At 44.9% G+C, this 16,383-nt stretch overlaps 1 protein-coding gene across 6 annotated transcripts in view; it reads right to left on the reverse strand.

The window, feature by feature from the left end:
* Positions 1–16,383, reverse strand: part of LOC137424410 (sarcolemmal membrane-associated protein) — a 274,679-nt gene that overhangs the window by 42,030 nt on the left and 216,266 nt on the right. For 4 of the 6 annotated variants that reach the window (XM_078775449.1, XM_068111836.2, XM_078775446.1 and 1 more), the window contains 2 exons: positions 4,689–4,967; positions 1,260–1,334 (listed from right to left, as the gene is read on the reverse strand). In XM_078775449.1, coding sequence (XP_078631575.1) covers positions 1,260–1,334; positions 4,689–4,967 — 354 coding nt within the window. The remainder of the gene's footprint in view (positions 1–1,259; positions 1,335–4,688; positions 4,968–16,383) is intronic. The other 2 variants (XM_078775451.1, XM_078775448.1) reach the window with 1 other exon arrangement.

Here is a 16,383-nt window from a genome sequence, read left to right on the forward strand (position 1 = left end):
ATCCTCGAGTGGACGGTAGACTGATTGAAATTAAGTGTCGTGAAAATCAACCAAGTCCACAACTTTGTCCCATAGGTAGGTTTAATTTCAATCAGATCTTTGGCATCATCCATCCGAGTCTACATATCATAGAATAATGTCGCAGGAGTCGCCCGAAGTCGCGGACGTCCGAGGTCTTATAGACGCCTCTCAGTGGTTTAAGCGAGCATCACACCTGGGTTCAACTTTGATACATTTTCACTACACAGTCTATGATGAAATCAACTCGTTCAGCACCATGGTGCTTGGCAGTGGAGACTGTCTTTTTCACAAGCTTGTTACCATTTCCCACAAAAGTAGCTGAGATGCCCTCACTTGGGCAAATGTAAGAGCTGCAACCAAAAATAATCCAGATCTTGTGCAAAGTTATAACCAAGTAACTTGTATCTTTGCAAAGCTTTAAAAACGTTTTGCTTATTTCAATTTGCCTTTTTTTTTTACCATGGTTTCTCTTTGATATCTGTTCTTCCATCCCTGCCTCCTGCACCATCATTGTCCTAAATAGTCGCAGCTCTCATTTTTGCCATTTGTCTGTCCTTTGTCTGTGATTGTCCACCTGTTATTCTCTGCACTATTGTTAATGCATTGGCCTCTGAACTTTTGCTGCCTCGCTGTTCCATGCTCTGTCTTGACCATTCTTATGAATAAAAGAATAAGTAAATAAATCAATAAAAATCAAGATGAGTAAAAGCTAAAGAAAAGAAAGAACGAAAGGTGTGCGGAAGGAAAGAAACGGCAAAAACAGGAAGGAATGATGTTTGGGTGGGGGACGAGTGGTGATGATGGTGTTGTAGGAAGGGGGGGGAGGGGTGGTGCTGACGATTGGTCATGGTGGAAGGAGTGGTCATGATGGTGGTGTAGGAAGGGGGTGGGGGGGAGGGGTGGTGCTGATGGTTGGTCATGGTGGAAGGAGTGGTCATGGTGGTAGTGTGGGGGGGGAGGGGGTGTGGAAGGTGAAATGTTGATGGCTGATCATGGTGGAACGAGTGGTCATGGTGGTTGTGTGGGAAGGGGAGGGGGAAAAGGGGGTAGTGCTGATGGTTGATTATGGTGGAAGCAAAGGAGGTGGTGGTGATGTTGGTGGGAGTGGTAATGGAGGGGGAGGATGGTGATGGTGAAAAAAAGAGGAGTGATGAGGAAAGAAAGAGGTGGTAGACCAGGAGAGCATGGGTAGTCGGCCTGCAAAGTATTGAAGAGCTCAACAGGCCAGACATCCTTACTCTGTAACCGGGCTAGTTCTCTTTGGTAGCTTTCCATCTTTGCTGCACTCGCATGGCAATCTTCTTCAAGCTTGGCTGCGTAATAGAAGATATTTGCAGGGAATAAAAGGGGAGCAGGGGAGAAATAATAATCGAGTAAAAATATTCATTGGAAAATAAATGTCTCGCAGGATAAAAATCAGAGAATAATTTATTTCTTATGGATCACGATAAATAAATTCTTCACATTTTCAATGCAACTGCCATTTTCAGAAATACGATTGTTTCTATCTCTTTCCAGAAAAATAAAAAAATATTACATCACTGAATTATCATTTATGAGCATACACGTGCACACAAAACATCGATGAACTATTGCCTAGGGAAACTTCCGGGAGTGGAGGAGGGAGAGGGAGGGAGAGGGAGTGGGTAGGGAGAAGGGAGGACGGTGGTGGGAAGGGTTAGGGGGGAAGGGGAAAGGAGAAGGGGAGGGGAGAGATATACTGCACGCACGTATGTACATACATACTGTTGCGGTTTGGAAATAAAGGTTAATTTCCCCTCTTAGTTAGTTACACCACAACATGTAGCCTCGCGATAGTTGTTATTTCTTAATAAATGTAAGCGTAGCCCTTTCCTGTGTTTAGTTTTGCGTTGAGTAGGCCAGTGAAATTAGGTGTCCTTATGGCGCTTTGGTTTGGTTTTGGCGCTGAAATACCACGCGGCAGGCCTGAACAAGTCAACCAAGCCCGAAGGAAGGCGGAGGAGGAGCCATCGGTAAGCACGAGCCACCAATCAGGGCTCGAGGGGAGTGGCTTACCACTGCGGCAGGAGGCGGGGTTTGGAACATTCGAGTCGGGCCGGGGCGGAGCCATATAACCCTTACTCCGAGCCCCCCACCTGAGATGAGTTGAGAACGCGCGTCAGAGAATACGGCAGAAGAGTTGAGAACGCGCGTCAGTAGAGTCCTGAGTTCGCAGGTGAGAGTTGCGTTCAGCACAGGAGGAGGATCGAGAATGCGGCAGATCAGGAGCGCACGAGATCAAGAGAACGAACGGCACGAGAAGGCAGAACAAATTGGATTGCCTCGTTGTACACGAACTTGCCCGTGCCCTGTTCCCCACGCTCTGTGCAGTATTAATCGCGCGTTGTAAAGAACGACCCGCGCCGGGCCACAGACGCGCGATTTTCCTCCTGCCTGCCTTCGCCGGGATACGTGCCGTGACCGCCAGAGGGCCACGCCGAGTGAGCTGCCCCGGAGCGACCAAAGCAGGCGCGTTTGCCGCGCGAACATCCTTCCTCCATCTCCCCGTGTATGTGAGTGGGCCCATTGTCTGGAATTAAGTGAAGACTGACGAAGCTCTGCCCTGTGTCCCTTTCCTTCTACCAATCCTTGTACATAGTGTAAATAAATCCTGTTCTTTCTTCTGATTTGACCGTCCTGTCTTTCCCATCATTGGCTTCGCATGGTACGAATAAAACCGCTCTAATCGGGTTTCAATAGAAAAGTAACAGCACGAGTCACGTGATACGCATTCCGCTCGGGCGTACTCAATTAAGCGTGGCTCATGCGAGGCTCGATCCCCACTTCCGTTGCGGCGTGGGTACCAAAGATACGTGTGATTTTGTCCCGAAACCCTTTTCCACGTTTGCCCGGAAGTGGCGACTCGGTCTCGCGGACCCGAAGACCCAGGGGGAAAAAGGGGCTTAATCTCCCCTTTGCAACGGGAACGGGCTTCGAAGATCCACAACAATACATACATACATACATACATACATACATACATATATATATGTATATATCTCTCTCTTTGGGGGGGGGGGGGCTTTGATAGGCCCCTATGTTTTGGGAGAGGTGGTGGGGGAAGTGAAAAGTCGGTGTCATGCCGTTTGATGTGTATTTGGGCGGCCTGGCTCTGGAACTTGGTGGAACTTGTGGGCCCCTTACTGTGGGGTGGGAAGGCCTGGGCTTTGACGGACCTCCTACTGTAGAGCTCAGTCTGTTGAGAATCTGAGAGAACAAGGTGAGACCGAGGAACGTGTCGGATGCAGCGACTTCTGGGTGCACGGCAGCTTTGATGAGGCAGAGGGCCGTGTTCCTGGTGCCCGAAGTCACATGGATCGTCTGTGACGAGGCCTGGCCTAGCAGATTGCTGGGTTTCTCCGACCTCATCATGCTGAGAGCAAAAACACGGGATTTGGCGACTTCCTTTATGCCTTGTTATGCCTGAAGGGAACCGAGCTCTGTGAGATCCAGTCACGTGCCAAATACAACAGCTTCACGGGTAGTTTTGGTGGTGGGAGGAGGATGCGTTTGTGGCTTGATGGGTTTTGCAGACTCTAACCCGTCGAGGACACACACACGCGCACAGGGAGGGGGGGCTGAGATTTGGGGGACCCAAGTGGAAGGGGGCCTGAGATTTGGCAGACTCGAGTGGGAGGTGGGGGCCTGAAATTTAGCAGACCCGAGTGAGAGGGGGAGGGGAGGCTGAGAAAGATGAGGACTGGTAGCAGTGACCGACTTATAAACACAAACACACACAAATGCAAACACAATGAGCACAATAGTTTTGCATTGTTTACTTGGACTCCAAGATGGCGGATCGCGAATGCGGAAAACGTCACATGCACATGCTCTATGAAGGGCGAGTTTCCAAAACAACATCTCGTTTGTCATTCAGACACAAGTCGTTCTTTAATGGGATTCTCGCTTACCTGCCCAGCGAGAATCAGTGTGTCGCTATCTTTTTAGAAAAGGGGGTGATATTATTATAAACTGAAGCTGGAAGTTGAGACTGCGCAACAGGTTGAGGTTGTGCTATGCTGACAAGAAGGCAGAAATAACCACGTAGGGGCCTATGCACAGAGCACGATTATGTAAGTCGTGTGAACAGTATTTGCTGGTAATCGGATGTATTTTCCTGTTCATCATTTCTTAAGCTCTCAAGTATGATTTTATCAATTCACAACACTTATAAAGATATTTCTGAAAGGTAACGAGAAAAAAGGGGGTTCAATCGATCAGGGTCGGGGGGTGCACATAAGTCCTTAAATATCCGCATGTGGATCTAGAGCTGCAGGTTGCAGACCTCCACCCAACCTAGGCCTCAGATAATGGATCGGATTGCTGCAGGTGGGGCGGTATAAACCGGTGCATGAGAGAAGATAGGCTTTTGTGAAAATATTCCCATGCGGAATCAATATCATGTGCAAATCATCAGATCAGTATATCAGCATATCAGTATGTACATCTGTATATCTTCTTCTTCACTTAAGTAATTCCATGTGCACTCTGTAACCTTAGGTATACCCATTCCATATTACTTTGTACAACGTTAACACAATTCATATTTTTGGTAATCAATTTTTAGTTCTAAAATAAAGATTTGAGCATCAGGTTATGCTTTCATTTTAAAGTCGAATAAATTTCACCAAAAAAAGCAAACAAACCTTTAAGCAGCAGACATTGTTCCAACGTTGCTTTATCCGGTTCCCTGGCCTTTTCTATCTTAGGCTTCCTCTTCAGAGTTTGCTGTGATTCAGGCATCCAGTGTTCTGCTCTGGGTTTTTCTTCCACACTACCAGACTCATAGTCTGCATATTCTTCAATTTTGTCAGGTGACAGAGGCTCATAGCTCACTGCATGAAAGTTGGGTACATCCACATCCTCATCCTCCTCCTCCTCCTCCTCCTCCTCCTCCACCACCACCTCAGGCACAATCCGGACGCCTATGAGATAAAGAAAGACAAACATAACGTCACTATACAGTCACCTTTCAAAGAGAGTTACGTTTTAGGATACAAGGAAACAATTTTAACGGTTATCCCTGACCATTGGAAATTCTACTCACCAACTTAACAGTGGAAAATTCCTGCCCTCGTATAAAGTTCCATTACAACACCATTAGATACATGTGCATGATACACACATGATACATACACATGTACAGATAATTCCACAATCACACAGTCATGTTCCTTTGTGCATTCACAGCACCCAATTCCTACACAGTTCACAGAGTCTAGCATTGCTGGACTAACGAGATAAAGGAAAAAAATAATAACTCAGCTCCTTGAAGAGCCAACTCATAGCAATGTCCACATGTTTAGTTTCCGTCCGAGTCTTGACAACTGATCGGTTGAATTCCACTTGGCATGGTAGGTGATATCTTCCATCAGCGGCAATCAGATCAGCTACTCCAGCAAATCTGATTCTCAGTTTCTGGTCGTAGTGTGCATTTTCCAGAAAATGGTTGCTCAAATTGAATGAAAGAAATGAATGAATGAATGAAGTTAATACACAAAGTTTATCTGGTAAGGTACAAGTAGGGCTGTCAACCGATCCGAGACCGGGACGAAATCCCGGCGGTTTCGGCTTTCGAGACGGTCCTGAGATAAATTGACTGACGCAATTTCTCGGTAAAAAAATCCCGGTTAAAATTCCAACTTCTTGCAGATATTTTCCATAATAGAGGCATTTATTGAGCCTTGCTTTCATTACTCTGCTTCTGCACAAGCATCATTTTTCGCAAGTGCAGCTGAACTGACACAAACGATGATAGATAAAGTAAACTCACTGTTCCAGGATTTTCCCCTTGTCAACAAACCATGGACTGCAAACATGCCGCTGCGCGATCGCAATGACCCGCCGCTGCGGCTCAACTTCAGCTGAGATTTATGGGCTGTGGCTGGCGCGGCGAAGCGAAAAATACTTTGATAACGAGAGGGGAAAAAGAAAAACAAATCCCGCCCGACCGGGAGCTGGGCAGTATCTCGGCGCAGGTTGTTGAAGCCTAGCGAGCGAGTAAATAATTTGACTCGTAAATACAGACTTGGCATTTAATATGGAATATTTTTTTTGTGGGGGTGAACTTACTTTTCAAGATGTCTTAGAACCAAAAGTTCATTGGAATTATGTTGAAATTATTCTAGATTCTGTTAATGTGACCTTTAAAGCAAACAAAAACCACATTTGACATTTCGAAACAAATAAATTGATCCTTGAAAGTGATGTAAACTGATATCGAACTCAATTCATGGACAGTACTGTGTTAAACTTCTGTACGTTTTCCAGAAGTATCTCTTTATTTTGCACATTAGCCAAATATTTTTTTTAACAAAAACAAAAGTTAAATTACGACTGGGATTACGGACAGTAAAATTACAGTTCACTACTTCGTGTAACCCCCACGAGCATTTAGGAGAGCACGTACACATTGAGGCATGCTGTTCACGAGATTTGCCAAGGTTTGGACAGGAATCGCTTGCCATGCAGTGACAATAGCCTGCTGCAATTCACGCACAGAGGTCGGCTGCTGGTCCAAGTGGTCGATTTGACGCGTTAATTCTGCCCACAAGTTCTCGATTGGATTCATATCCGGGGACATGGCAGGCCACTCCATATGCTCTACACGACGGTCAGCAAGAAAGTGTTGGATCATGCGAGCACGATGAGGCCGTGCATTGTCATCTTGGAAGACAAAGTTTCCTCAAAAGGCTGCACGAGCAAATGGAAGCAATGTTTCTTCCAGAATGTCCCTGTACTTGAACTGGTTCAGGTTTCCATTCAGAACAACCAGGTCAGTTTTGCCCCCTGCATGAAAAGCAGCCCATACGGTCACCCCACCACCTCCAGCTTGGACTCTTGGCACTATACAATCTTTGTTGTAGGCTTCATGCACTTGTCTGCGCACTCGGACACGGCCATCTTGACGATAGACCAGAAATCTAGACTCGTCACTGAAGATCACGTGATTCCAGTGTCCTGGCTGCCATCGACGGTGCTCTCTGGCCCACTGCAATCGGCGCTGGCGGTGTTGTCTGGTCAGGCGTGGCTTTCTCAGGGGACGCCTGGCACGATAGCCAGCTTGAACCAGTCGTTGGTTGACGAGCCTTCTGGATACAGGCACATTTGTCAGTTGCTGCCACTCAGCCCTCAGCCGATTAGCTGACTTGGTATGGCCATTGCGGACTAACCGGTGCAGCTGGCGATCATCCCTCCTTGTGGTTCTGCAGGGACGTCCTGGCCTCGGTATTGGAGTAGGGACACCCCTCTGAGCATTTCGTTTAAGGATCTTTGACACCTGACCTTGAGTGATGCCATACTGCCGAGCAATAGCACGCTGTTTCATGCCAGAATTTCGTAAAGCCACCACTCCATGACAAACAGCATTGTCGAGTTGACGGACCATCTCCAGAGGAGGCGGCAATAACTTTTGGAGACGTGCAGCAGTTGTTTTCCACTAATACAGAACGCAACAACCCTTGTATACCCGACTGTGAAGCCAATCATCAAATGCACCTGTCCGTACATTTTGCCACGCCACCTGTGATATAATCCTGTTGTTGACTTCTTGCTGCGACAGACAATCAGTGACATGGTTCTTTTAACAAATAAATCACCAAAGTGTAAAAGAAACTCACCAGATTGATATACTGAGTTAAGAAAGTAAACCCAAGTCAAGAAAAAATATATATTCCATATTAAATGCCAAGTCTGTATATATCTGTATATATATATATTGTTGCGGATATGGGATTTGCATCCATCCATATCCGCTTGTAAATATTCCCCTATTTCCCCAATACTCCCCAACTATCCCCAATCCCCCATTCCCTAGTCCCATTGCCTGTAAATACCACTCTGTAGAACCGACCTTCCCCTTTTTCCCCCATTAAATGTCGTGCCCAGGTCCACCGCATCTCACGTAGACAACTTTCGGACATCTTGCTAGTTATTCTTAGTCTATGTCAGTTAAGGACTCGTTTCCATTAATTCTGACTCTTCGTTGCACCAGAATGTGATTATATGGCACCAGTAGTGAGTTTAGGACCTTCCCATACCTCCTCCCATCTTCTTCCCCAAACAACAACAACAACAACAACTACAGCTACAACAACAACTACAACAACGGCGCGCGGGGGGAGTGTGCGTCCTCACACCGGCTCGGTTAGCCGCCATGACCATGCGCTCCACGGGGTTACCACGAAGGGGCTCCTTGTCAGCCCCTCGTCAAGGGTGGAGCCGGTAACCCCCCCGCACGCACCCAATGAGAAGCAACGTGCCGATTCCATCTGGGGCGGAGCTAACGAGCCGAGGGCGTGTCACTCCCCGCCGGATATACGCGGCGACTTACCGGATGTGAGGTCAGATGCGCCTGAACTACGGAGAGCAGAGGAAGCCACCGCCACCCCCAGCGCGACGATACCTCCCCGCATCTTTGGACCGGACCGAACCGGGTCGATTCTGCCCTGAGCCCAGGTGCACCTGGAGCCATCGATCCTGCCTTTCCTTGCCATCAATCCCCGTGTGAGTCAGTTTGTCCCGTTTATCTGTCGTCTGTTGGGGTTAATATAAGAGTGTGTCTAAGTGCTTGTCTTTCTATGCTGTCCCTCTGGTAGTTGTAATCTAACCTTCCGAACGAATATAACCTCCTCCGGGGGTCTTGAGAACCGTATCCCTGGTGTCGTGTCCTTTGAATCCCAGCCGTTGTGTCCTTTTCCTTCATTGATCTAGCGTAGCGCGACTAGTCAACGTTCGAGCATAATCGGGTAACTTGTGCAGACGTGGTCATACCAAACCGCTCGGTAAACTAACATCCACAACCGCGTCTGTAACAATATATATATATATATATATATATATATATATATATATATATATATATATATATATATATATATATATATATATATATACATATATATATATATATATATATATATATATATATATATATATATATATATATATATATACATATATATATATATATATATATATATATATATATATATATATATATATATATATATATATATATATATATATATATACAGTGGAACCTTGACTTACGAGTGCCCCAACTTACGAGTTTTTCGAGATACGAGCCGTCGCTCGGGCGGTTTGTTGCTTTGAGATGCGAGCCGAGATCTGAGTTACGAGCTTTCGCCACCCGGTCACGTGGTTATCTTGCCGTGCAAGTACAGTATCTCTGTCGTATAGCGCTGCATTTTTGTTTTCGCATGTTGGTTATTTTGAGTTTACGCCGCCAGGTGGGTTCCGGTCACGTGGTTATCTTGCCGTGCACGTACAGTATCTCTGTCGTATAGCGCTGCATTTTTGTTTTCGCATGTTGATTATTTTGAGTTTACGCCGCCAGGTGGGTTCCGGTCACGTGGTTATCTTGCCGTGCACGTACAGTATCTCTGTCGTATAGCGCTGCATTTTTGTTTTCGCATGTTGGTTATTTTGAGTTTACGCCGCCAGGTGGGTTCCGGTCACGTGGTTATCTTGCCGTGCACGTACAGTATCTCTGTCGTATAGCGCTGCATTTTTGTTTTCGCATTTTGGTTATTTTGGAAAATTTCATGTTCATGTCGAACATTTCATGTTCATGTTCATGTTTTCATGTTCATGCCATGCCAGGCCACAACTTGTTCAGAGTGCCGGCGATAGCTCGCCTTCTCTTTGTGGAAAACACGGTGAGATCCTTAACATCCAACAACTAATGGGACGCAAACGGGGCGCCCAGTTTAGCGGTACACACATTGATGAATCACCCTGCCTGTGATTCACCCATGACAGGTTATAGCTGGGTCGGGATTCAAACCCAGGCTGGACAGTTTAGACTTTAGAGTCAAGTGTGCGTACCTCCAGTCCAGGCCATCCTGCCAACTTGTATGCTGCATACAGGTGAAATATAAAGCGCGAGATATTTTTATATATACTGTATATTTAAAAAAAAATTGGTGTGGTTTTTGGCGGGCTGGAACGGATTAATAGCATTTCAATGCATTTTAATGGGGAAATTTGATTTGAGAAACGAGCAATTTGAGTTACGAGCTCGGTCACAGAACGAATTAAACTCGTAAGTCAAGGTTCCACTGTATATGTATATATATATATATATATATATATATATATATATATATATATATATATATATATATATATATATATATATATATATATATATATATATATGTATGTATATATATATATATATATATATATATATATATATATATATATATATATATTAGGGTGGTGCTCAAAATAATTAAAAAAAAATATTTACTGGGACATGGCTTTATGTTGTTCCTTTTGTTCCAAAATGAAAAGACACCAAATATGAAAGCAATCTGATTTTATTTAGGGGTGCCACATCAGCCTTCAAACTAAAGGTGTCTACAAAACCTTTCTATATATGGATCGAAAGCAAAACCAGAAGTTTGTTTAATGAAAATCCACCCTCCACTCACTTTCTTTGTATTCTAGCAAACACAAGTTACAATAGCTGCACAAATAGCACTATATTGCTATGAAAACTCAAATTCAATGATAACAATCCAAATGTTCAGTTCATAAAATGAAGAGACACCATATCACATAATATTAAAAAACCCAAATATAATGAGAAATGTAACTCCTATTTCTGGGCCTGTTTCACCACTGTTGCCTTCCTGGCATCGGGGTACATCTTCCTGTGAGCAGCAACAACTTGGAGCAGAGCTTGCTTTTGCTCTTCATCCTTTGTAAGGAGCTTATTGTAGTCTTGTATCAATGCGACACCCCTTTCTGCCCTGTCGTTCACCACGACTAAGCCACTGGCGGCTTTCTTTGCTTCCTGAAAGCTGGTTTCTTGCTCCCATGAACCAGGATCCTTATCCATCCAATCAGTTGGGGTCCCTAGGATGCTGAAGAAATGCTTGGTGTGTTTTGTTATGAGGCCAGCGATTGACAGGGCGGTTCCTCGTTTGATAGCTGGTCTCTTTGGAGAGGGGTTTTCAACGTCATTTTTCAATGCTTCAATCATATTGATCTTGCTTTCTTTGTCAATTCTGGTGTCAAAGAATGCAAATGCCACTAGTACTGGGCTCATGTACCACGTGTGGCGGCCAAGTGCCTTCAAGGCTGCCTGAGCCATCTTCTGATTGATTTGTTCAAACTTTTCCAACTTCTTGAAGAGGTTAATGTCATTCAGGGGAGCCTCAATAGCTTGTGGAGCCCGAAACCAAGCTTGTACATACACAAGGCAGACAAAAATGTTGAAGGCTCGGAGTTCTCTCGCCTCTCGAAGTGTCAAGTGGAACTCTGACCGAAACATGAACACCTGTAGTGAATATAGTGCTTTTGCCATCCATCTGGCTCTGTGCATTGCTCCTGGAGCCATGATCCGGATTCCACGAGGTGGGATTCCTCCCATGCAGAATGTGGGTAAAATCCTGTTAATTCTTACTCCACAGGGTCACTCTCTACAAAAGAGCCACAGTCAATAAGTTAGGCCGACATATTACACACTAAAAAAGCGTACCCCTGACCCCGGGAACCTGTACAAAACATGCATGAAAATTGCCCAGATAGTGATCATAGGAAGTCTCAAAACTGTATGTATAATATATTGTCTATAACTATATATATAATGTATAATGTGTATTTATGTATATTTATTATTTAATGTATATTTTATGTATAAATTTAATGTATATTTAATTATAATGTATATATATTGTATAACTATATATTTATTTATTATATTTAAATTTTAATATATTATATTTATTTTTAATATATTATTTAATGTATTATATTTGTCTATATTTGTATAATTGTCTATCGTATAATTGTATATACTAGGGCATGCCCGTACTATATCTATATCTAAAATTATATCCCCCCCTCTATTTACATGAAATGGTTTGGTCCATTCGCAAAGCCAAAGCGAACGGCTTGCGAGTACAGTGACAATCCCCCCGGGGTTTTAATTAGTTTTAAAACATCGTTTAACGCCAACATAGTTTGCCGACGGGAAATAAATGAATACGCTCTCAAATGTGCCATCCGAGGCAGAGTGTGTTCGCCACGTTCGGCACACGCGATAGCTCGCTGCTCTCTGATTGGTTGAATCGTTTTTTGGACATAGCTCGGTAAGTAATTGTCCGATTAATATGAAACCTTGAAAAGGCACATCCTCGGGTCCCCAGCAATATACCTGGCAAGTTTAAAGTATATCGGACCCGTGGTTGTCGAGAAACAGCGGTCACAGACAAACAAACGTACAAACAAACAAACGTACAAACAAACAAACACACAGAGATTACTGGAATTATAGATAGATAATGTATAATATAATATCTATTATTATTATTTAATGTATATTTACTATATATTTATTTTTAATATTATATTTAATGTATATATATAATTATGTATTTATTTTGTGTATATACAGCCCAAAAAATGGGAATTCCTATTTTAGCATGGGGGAAAATTCATCACTGATGTGGCACCCCTACATATTATTGGATTCCATTCAAATTTGGTGTGGTTTCCTTTGACACCAAAAGGAACAACAATAGACCATGTACCGGAGAAAATCCGCATTTTGATTTTTTGAAGCCCACCCTAATATATATATATATATATATATATATATATATATATATATATATATATATATATATATATATATATATATATATATATATGCATAGTCTTTTCCCTATTGAATATCTGTGGCGCGATCCGGCCAACGTTCAGGCATCGGGTTAGTCGGGGTAACTGTTAGGGCCGCGGGGCCTCCGCTCGGCAAAACCAACATCTTATCCGCGGTCCGTAACAATCGACATCGACGGTATCCCAGTATCCACCTCCCCTCTCATCCGGAATCTTGGTGTCATCTTTGACCAAACCCTCTCCTTCGACAAATACACTAAACAGATCACAAAGACAGCCTTCTTTCACCTGAAAAACATCGCCCGTCTCCGCTCATCCCTCTCCTCCACGGCTGCAGAAACCCTCATCCACGCCTTCATCACCTCCCGTCTGGACTACTGCAATAGCCTCCTCTATGGTTCACCCTCAACAATCACCAATAAACTCCAATACATTCAGAACTCAGCTGCCCATCTACTCACCCATTCCCGGACCTGTGACCACATCGCCCCCGTCCTTTACAAGCTTCACTGGCTCCCCATCTCCCAGAGAATCCAGTACAAAATCCTCCTCTTGACCTACAAAGCCCTCCATAACCTGGCCCCATCCTACCTGGCTGACCTCCTCTCCAGACACACTCCCACCCGCAACCTCCGCTCTGCTGGTACCAACCTCCTGACCCCCCCCCCCATCCGGACCAAATTCAGATCCTGGGGGGACAGGGCCTTCTCCATCGCTGCTCCCACCCTCTGGAACTCACTACCTCACACCATCAGAGACTCCTCCTCACTCACCACATTCAAAACATCACTAAAGACCCACCTGTTCAGCACTGCATTCAACATTCAACCCACAGCATTTATCCCCTGACTATCACTTCTCCTTCTCCCTCCTTTTGCTTTAAATATTTCCCTATTGATTCTTGTCTTTTTGCAATTGTTGTTTTCATGTTTTGTTATGCATTATGTTTTGCACTCTGTCAAAGCGCCTTTGGGCTTCATGAAAAGCGCTATACAAAATAAATGAATTATTGTTATTATATATATATATATATATATATATATATATATATATATATATATATATATATATATATATATATATATATATATATATATACCAGGATGCATTGAACACTCGGCAATGGTCTGGCAAGTGTTACAGGAGGCAAAGGAAGGATGTGGCGGTGGTATGGCTGGATTTGGAGAATGCATATGGGTCAGTGCCGCATGCCTTGATCAGGTATGTCATGGATTTATTTTGGGTGCCACGGAGATTTAGGGATTTTTTGATGGCATATTATGATCAGTTTTGGAAGCGGTTTGCGACACAGTCCTATGTAACAGAGTGGCAGAAGTTGGAAGTGGGGATCCCAATGGGATGTACCATCTCCCCGATTTCGTTTGTGCTGGTTATGGAGTTGTTGATACGTGCGGTGAGTGGACATGGGAAAGAAGTGGAGCTAGCCCCTGGTCAGAGGTTGCCAGCAATGTTTGCTTTCATGGATGACCTGACAGTTGTCCAACAGTCCGCTGATGCAGCAGTAGAGGTACTGGGACGACTGGAAAGGTTGATGCGGTGGGCAAGAATGGGATTTAAAGCAAGAAAATCGAGGAGTGTGATAGTGAGACGAGGAGTGGTGGATAACATGCACAGGTTTGAGCTGGGAGGGGAGGTGGTTCCATCATTGGTAGAGGCCCCTGTGAAGAGTTTGGGAAGATGGTATCCAGTGGAGTTGAATGATGTTGGAAGAGTGGAGGTCAGAAACAAGCTTTTGAGAGGTTTGAAGAGGATTGATGGATGTGGTTTGCCAGGTAAGTTGAAGGTATGGTGTTTGAAGTTTGGGTTGATGCCACGAGTATTGTGGCCATTGATAAAACCACTGTTTAGAGGCCATTTTTCCCCGCAAAGCGGGGGTTGGCCTTTTTCGGGGACCGTGGTTGTTGTTGTTTTTTGGTCCCCTTTTTGAAGCAATGTTTTACGGCCGGATACCCTTCCTGCCACCAACCCTTTTTGTCGCCTTTTACGACAAGCAGGGAATTACCAGTGAACTGGTACTCAATTAGCCGACCTCGGAAGGATGACAGGCTGAGTCAACCCCCCTGGCGTTAATTCAGCGATCGACCGGGATTCGAACCCAGGATCCTAGGATCCTAAGCTGGCACCCTAGCCGCTAGCCCAACACCAGCCATTGATACAACAACAACAACATGCATTTTAAGGCCATTTTCCCTCCTAGAGCGGGGGGGGGGGGGGGCCATTGATGATGTATGATATTGCAATTGGGCATGTATATACATATATATACATATATATATTGTTGCGAATATGGAATTTGGCCTCCATATCCGCTTGTAAATATTCCCCTATTTTCTCCAATACTCCCCAACTTTCCCCAGTCCCCCATTCCCTAGTCCCATTGCATGTAAATAACAATCAGTAGAGCCGACCTTCCCCTTATTCCCCCATTAAATGTCGTGCCCAGGTCCACCGCACCACACGTAGACAACTTTCGGACATCTTCCTAGTTATTCTTAATCTATGTCAGTTAAGGCCTCGTTTCCATTAATTATGACTCTTCGTTGCACCAGAATGTGATTATATGGCACCAGTAGTGAGTTTAGGACCTTCCCATACCTCCTCCCATCTTCTTCCCCAAACAACAACAACAACAACAACTACAGCTACAACAACAACAACAACAACTACAACAACGGCGCGCGCGGGGAGTGTGCGTCCTCCCTCCGGCTCGGTTAGCCGCCATTATCCATGCGCCCCACGGGGTTACCACGAAGGGGCTGGCTGTCAGCTCCTCGTCAAGGGCGGAGCCTGGTAAACCCCCCCCACACCCAATAAGAAGGGCGGACCGATTCCATCTGGGCGGAGCTAACGAGCCGAGGGCGTGTCACTCCCCGCCGGATATACGCAGCCGCTTGCCGGACGTGACGTCAGATGCGCCCCCAGCTTGAGACGACAAGACGCCACCTCGAGCGCTGAGAGACCTCCTGCATCTTTTGGGCCGCGCCATCCTGTCCCTGAGCACAAGGTGCACCTTGTGCTGGCCATCGAATACCCGCTTTCCTTGCCATCAATCCCCGTGTGAGTCAGTTTTTGTCCTGTTTCTCTGTGGTCTGTCGGGAATAATATAAGGTTGTGTCTAAGTGCCTGTCTTCCTATGATGTACCTCTTGTAGTTGTAATCTAACCTTCCGCCTTAATATAACCTCCTCCGGAGGTCTTGAGAACTGAACCCCTGGTGTCGTATTGTGTCATTATAACCCAGCCGGGTGTCTTCTCTTTCCTATTGAGCCAGCGTAGCGCGGCTTCGTCGACGTTCGAGTACAATCGGGTAATTTGTGCGGAGACGACGGCCATTCCGCTCGGCCCACCTTAACATCAAAGTCGTGTCTGTAACAATTGGTTGTCAGGAGTTGGATTCGAACCTGGGACTAAATTTATTTAGCCCAAATTTTGGAACACCAATTGTACTATTAGAGTAACAATTGGTGTCGAGGAGTTGGATTCGGACCCGGGACTAAATTAGTTAGGCCCAAATTTTGGGAGGGAAAATCGATTCGGAGCGCGTACTGCGCTCGACGAAATTATAACGAAAAAAAAAATTGGATTTGTTTTACGAAACTCGAATTTTGCAAGTCGCGCTATGGCGGATCAAGACGGCTGGGGTCCGGTAGGGGAGAGTGAAGCAGGG

This window comes from Myxine glutinosa, chromosome 4 (genome assembly GCF_964187855.1).
Source record: "Myxine glutinosa chromosome 4, kmMyxGlut1.1, whole genome shotgun sequence".
Classification (NCBI taxonomy): domain Eukaryota; kingdom Metazoa; phylum Chordata; class Myxini; order Myxiniformes; family Myxinidae; genus Myxine; species Myxine glutinosa.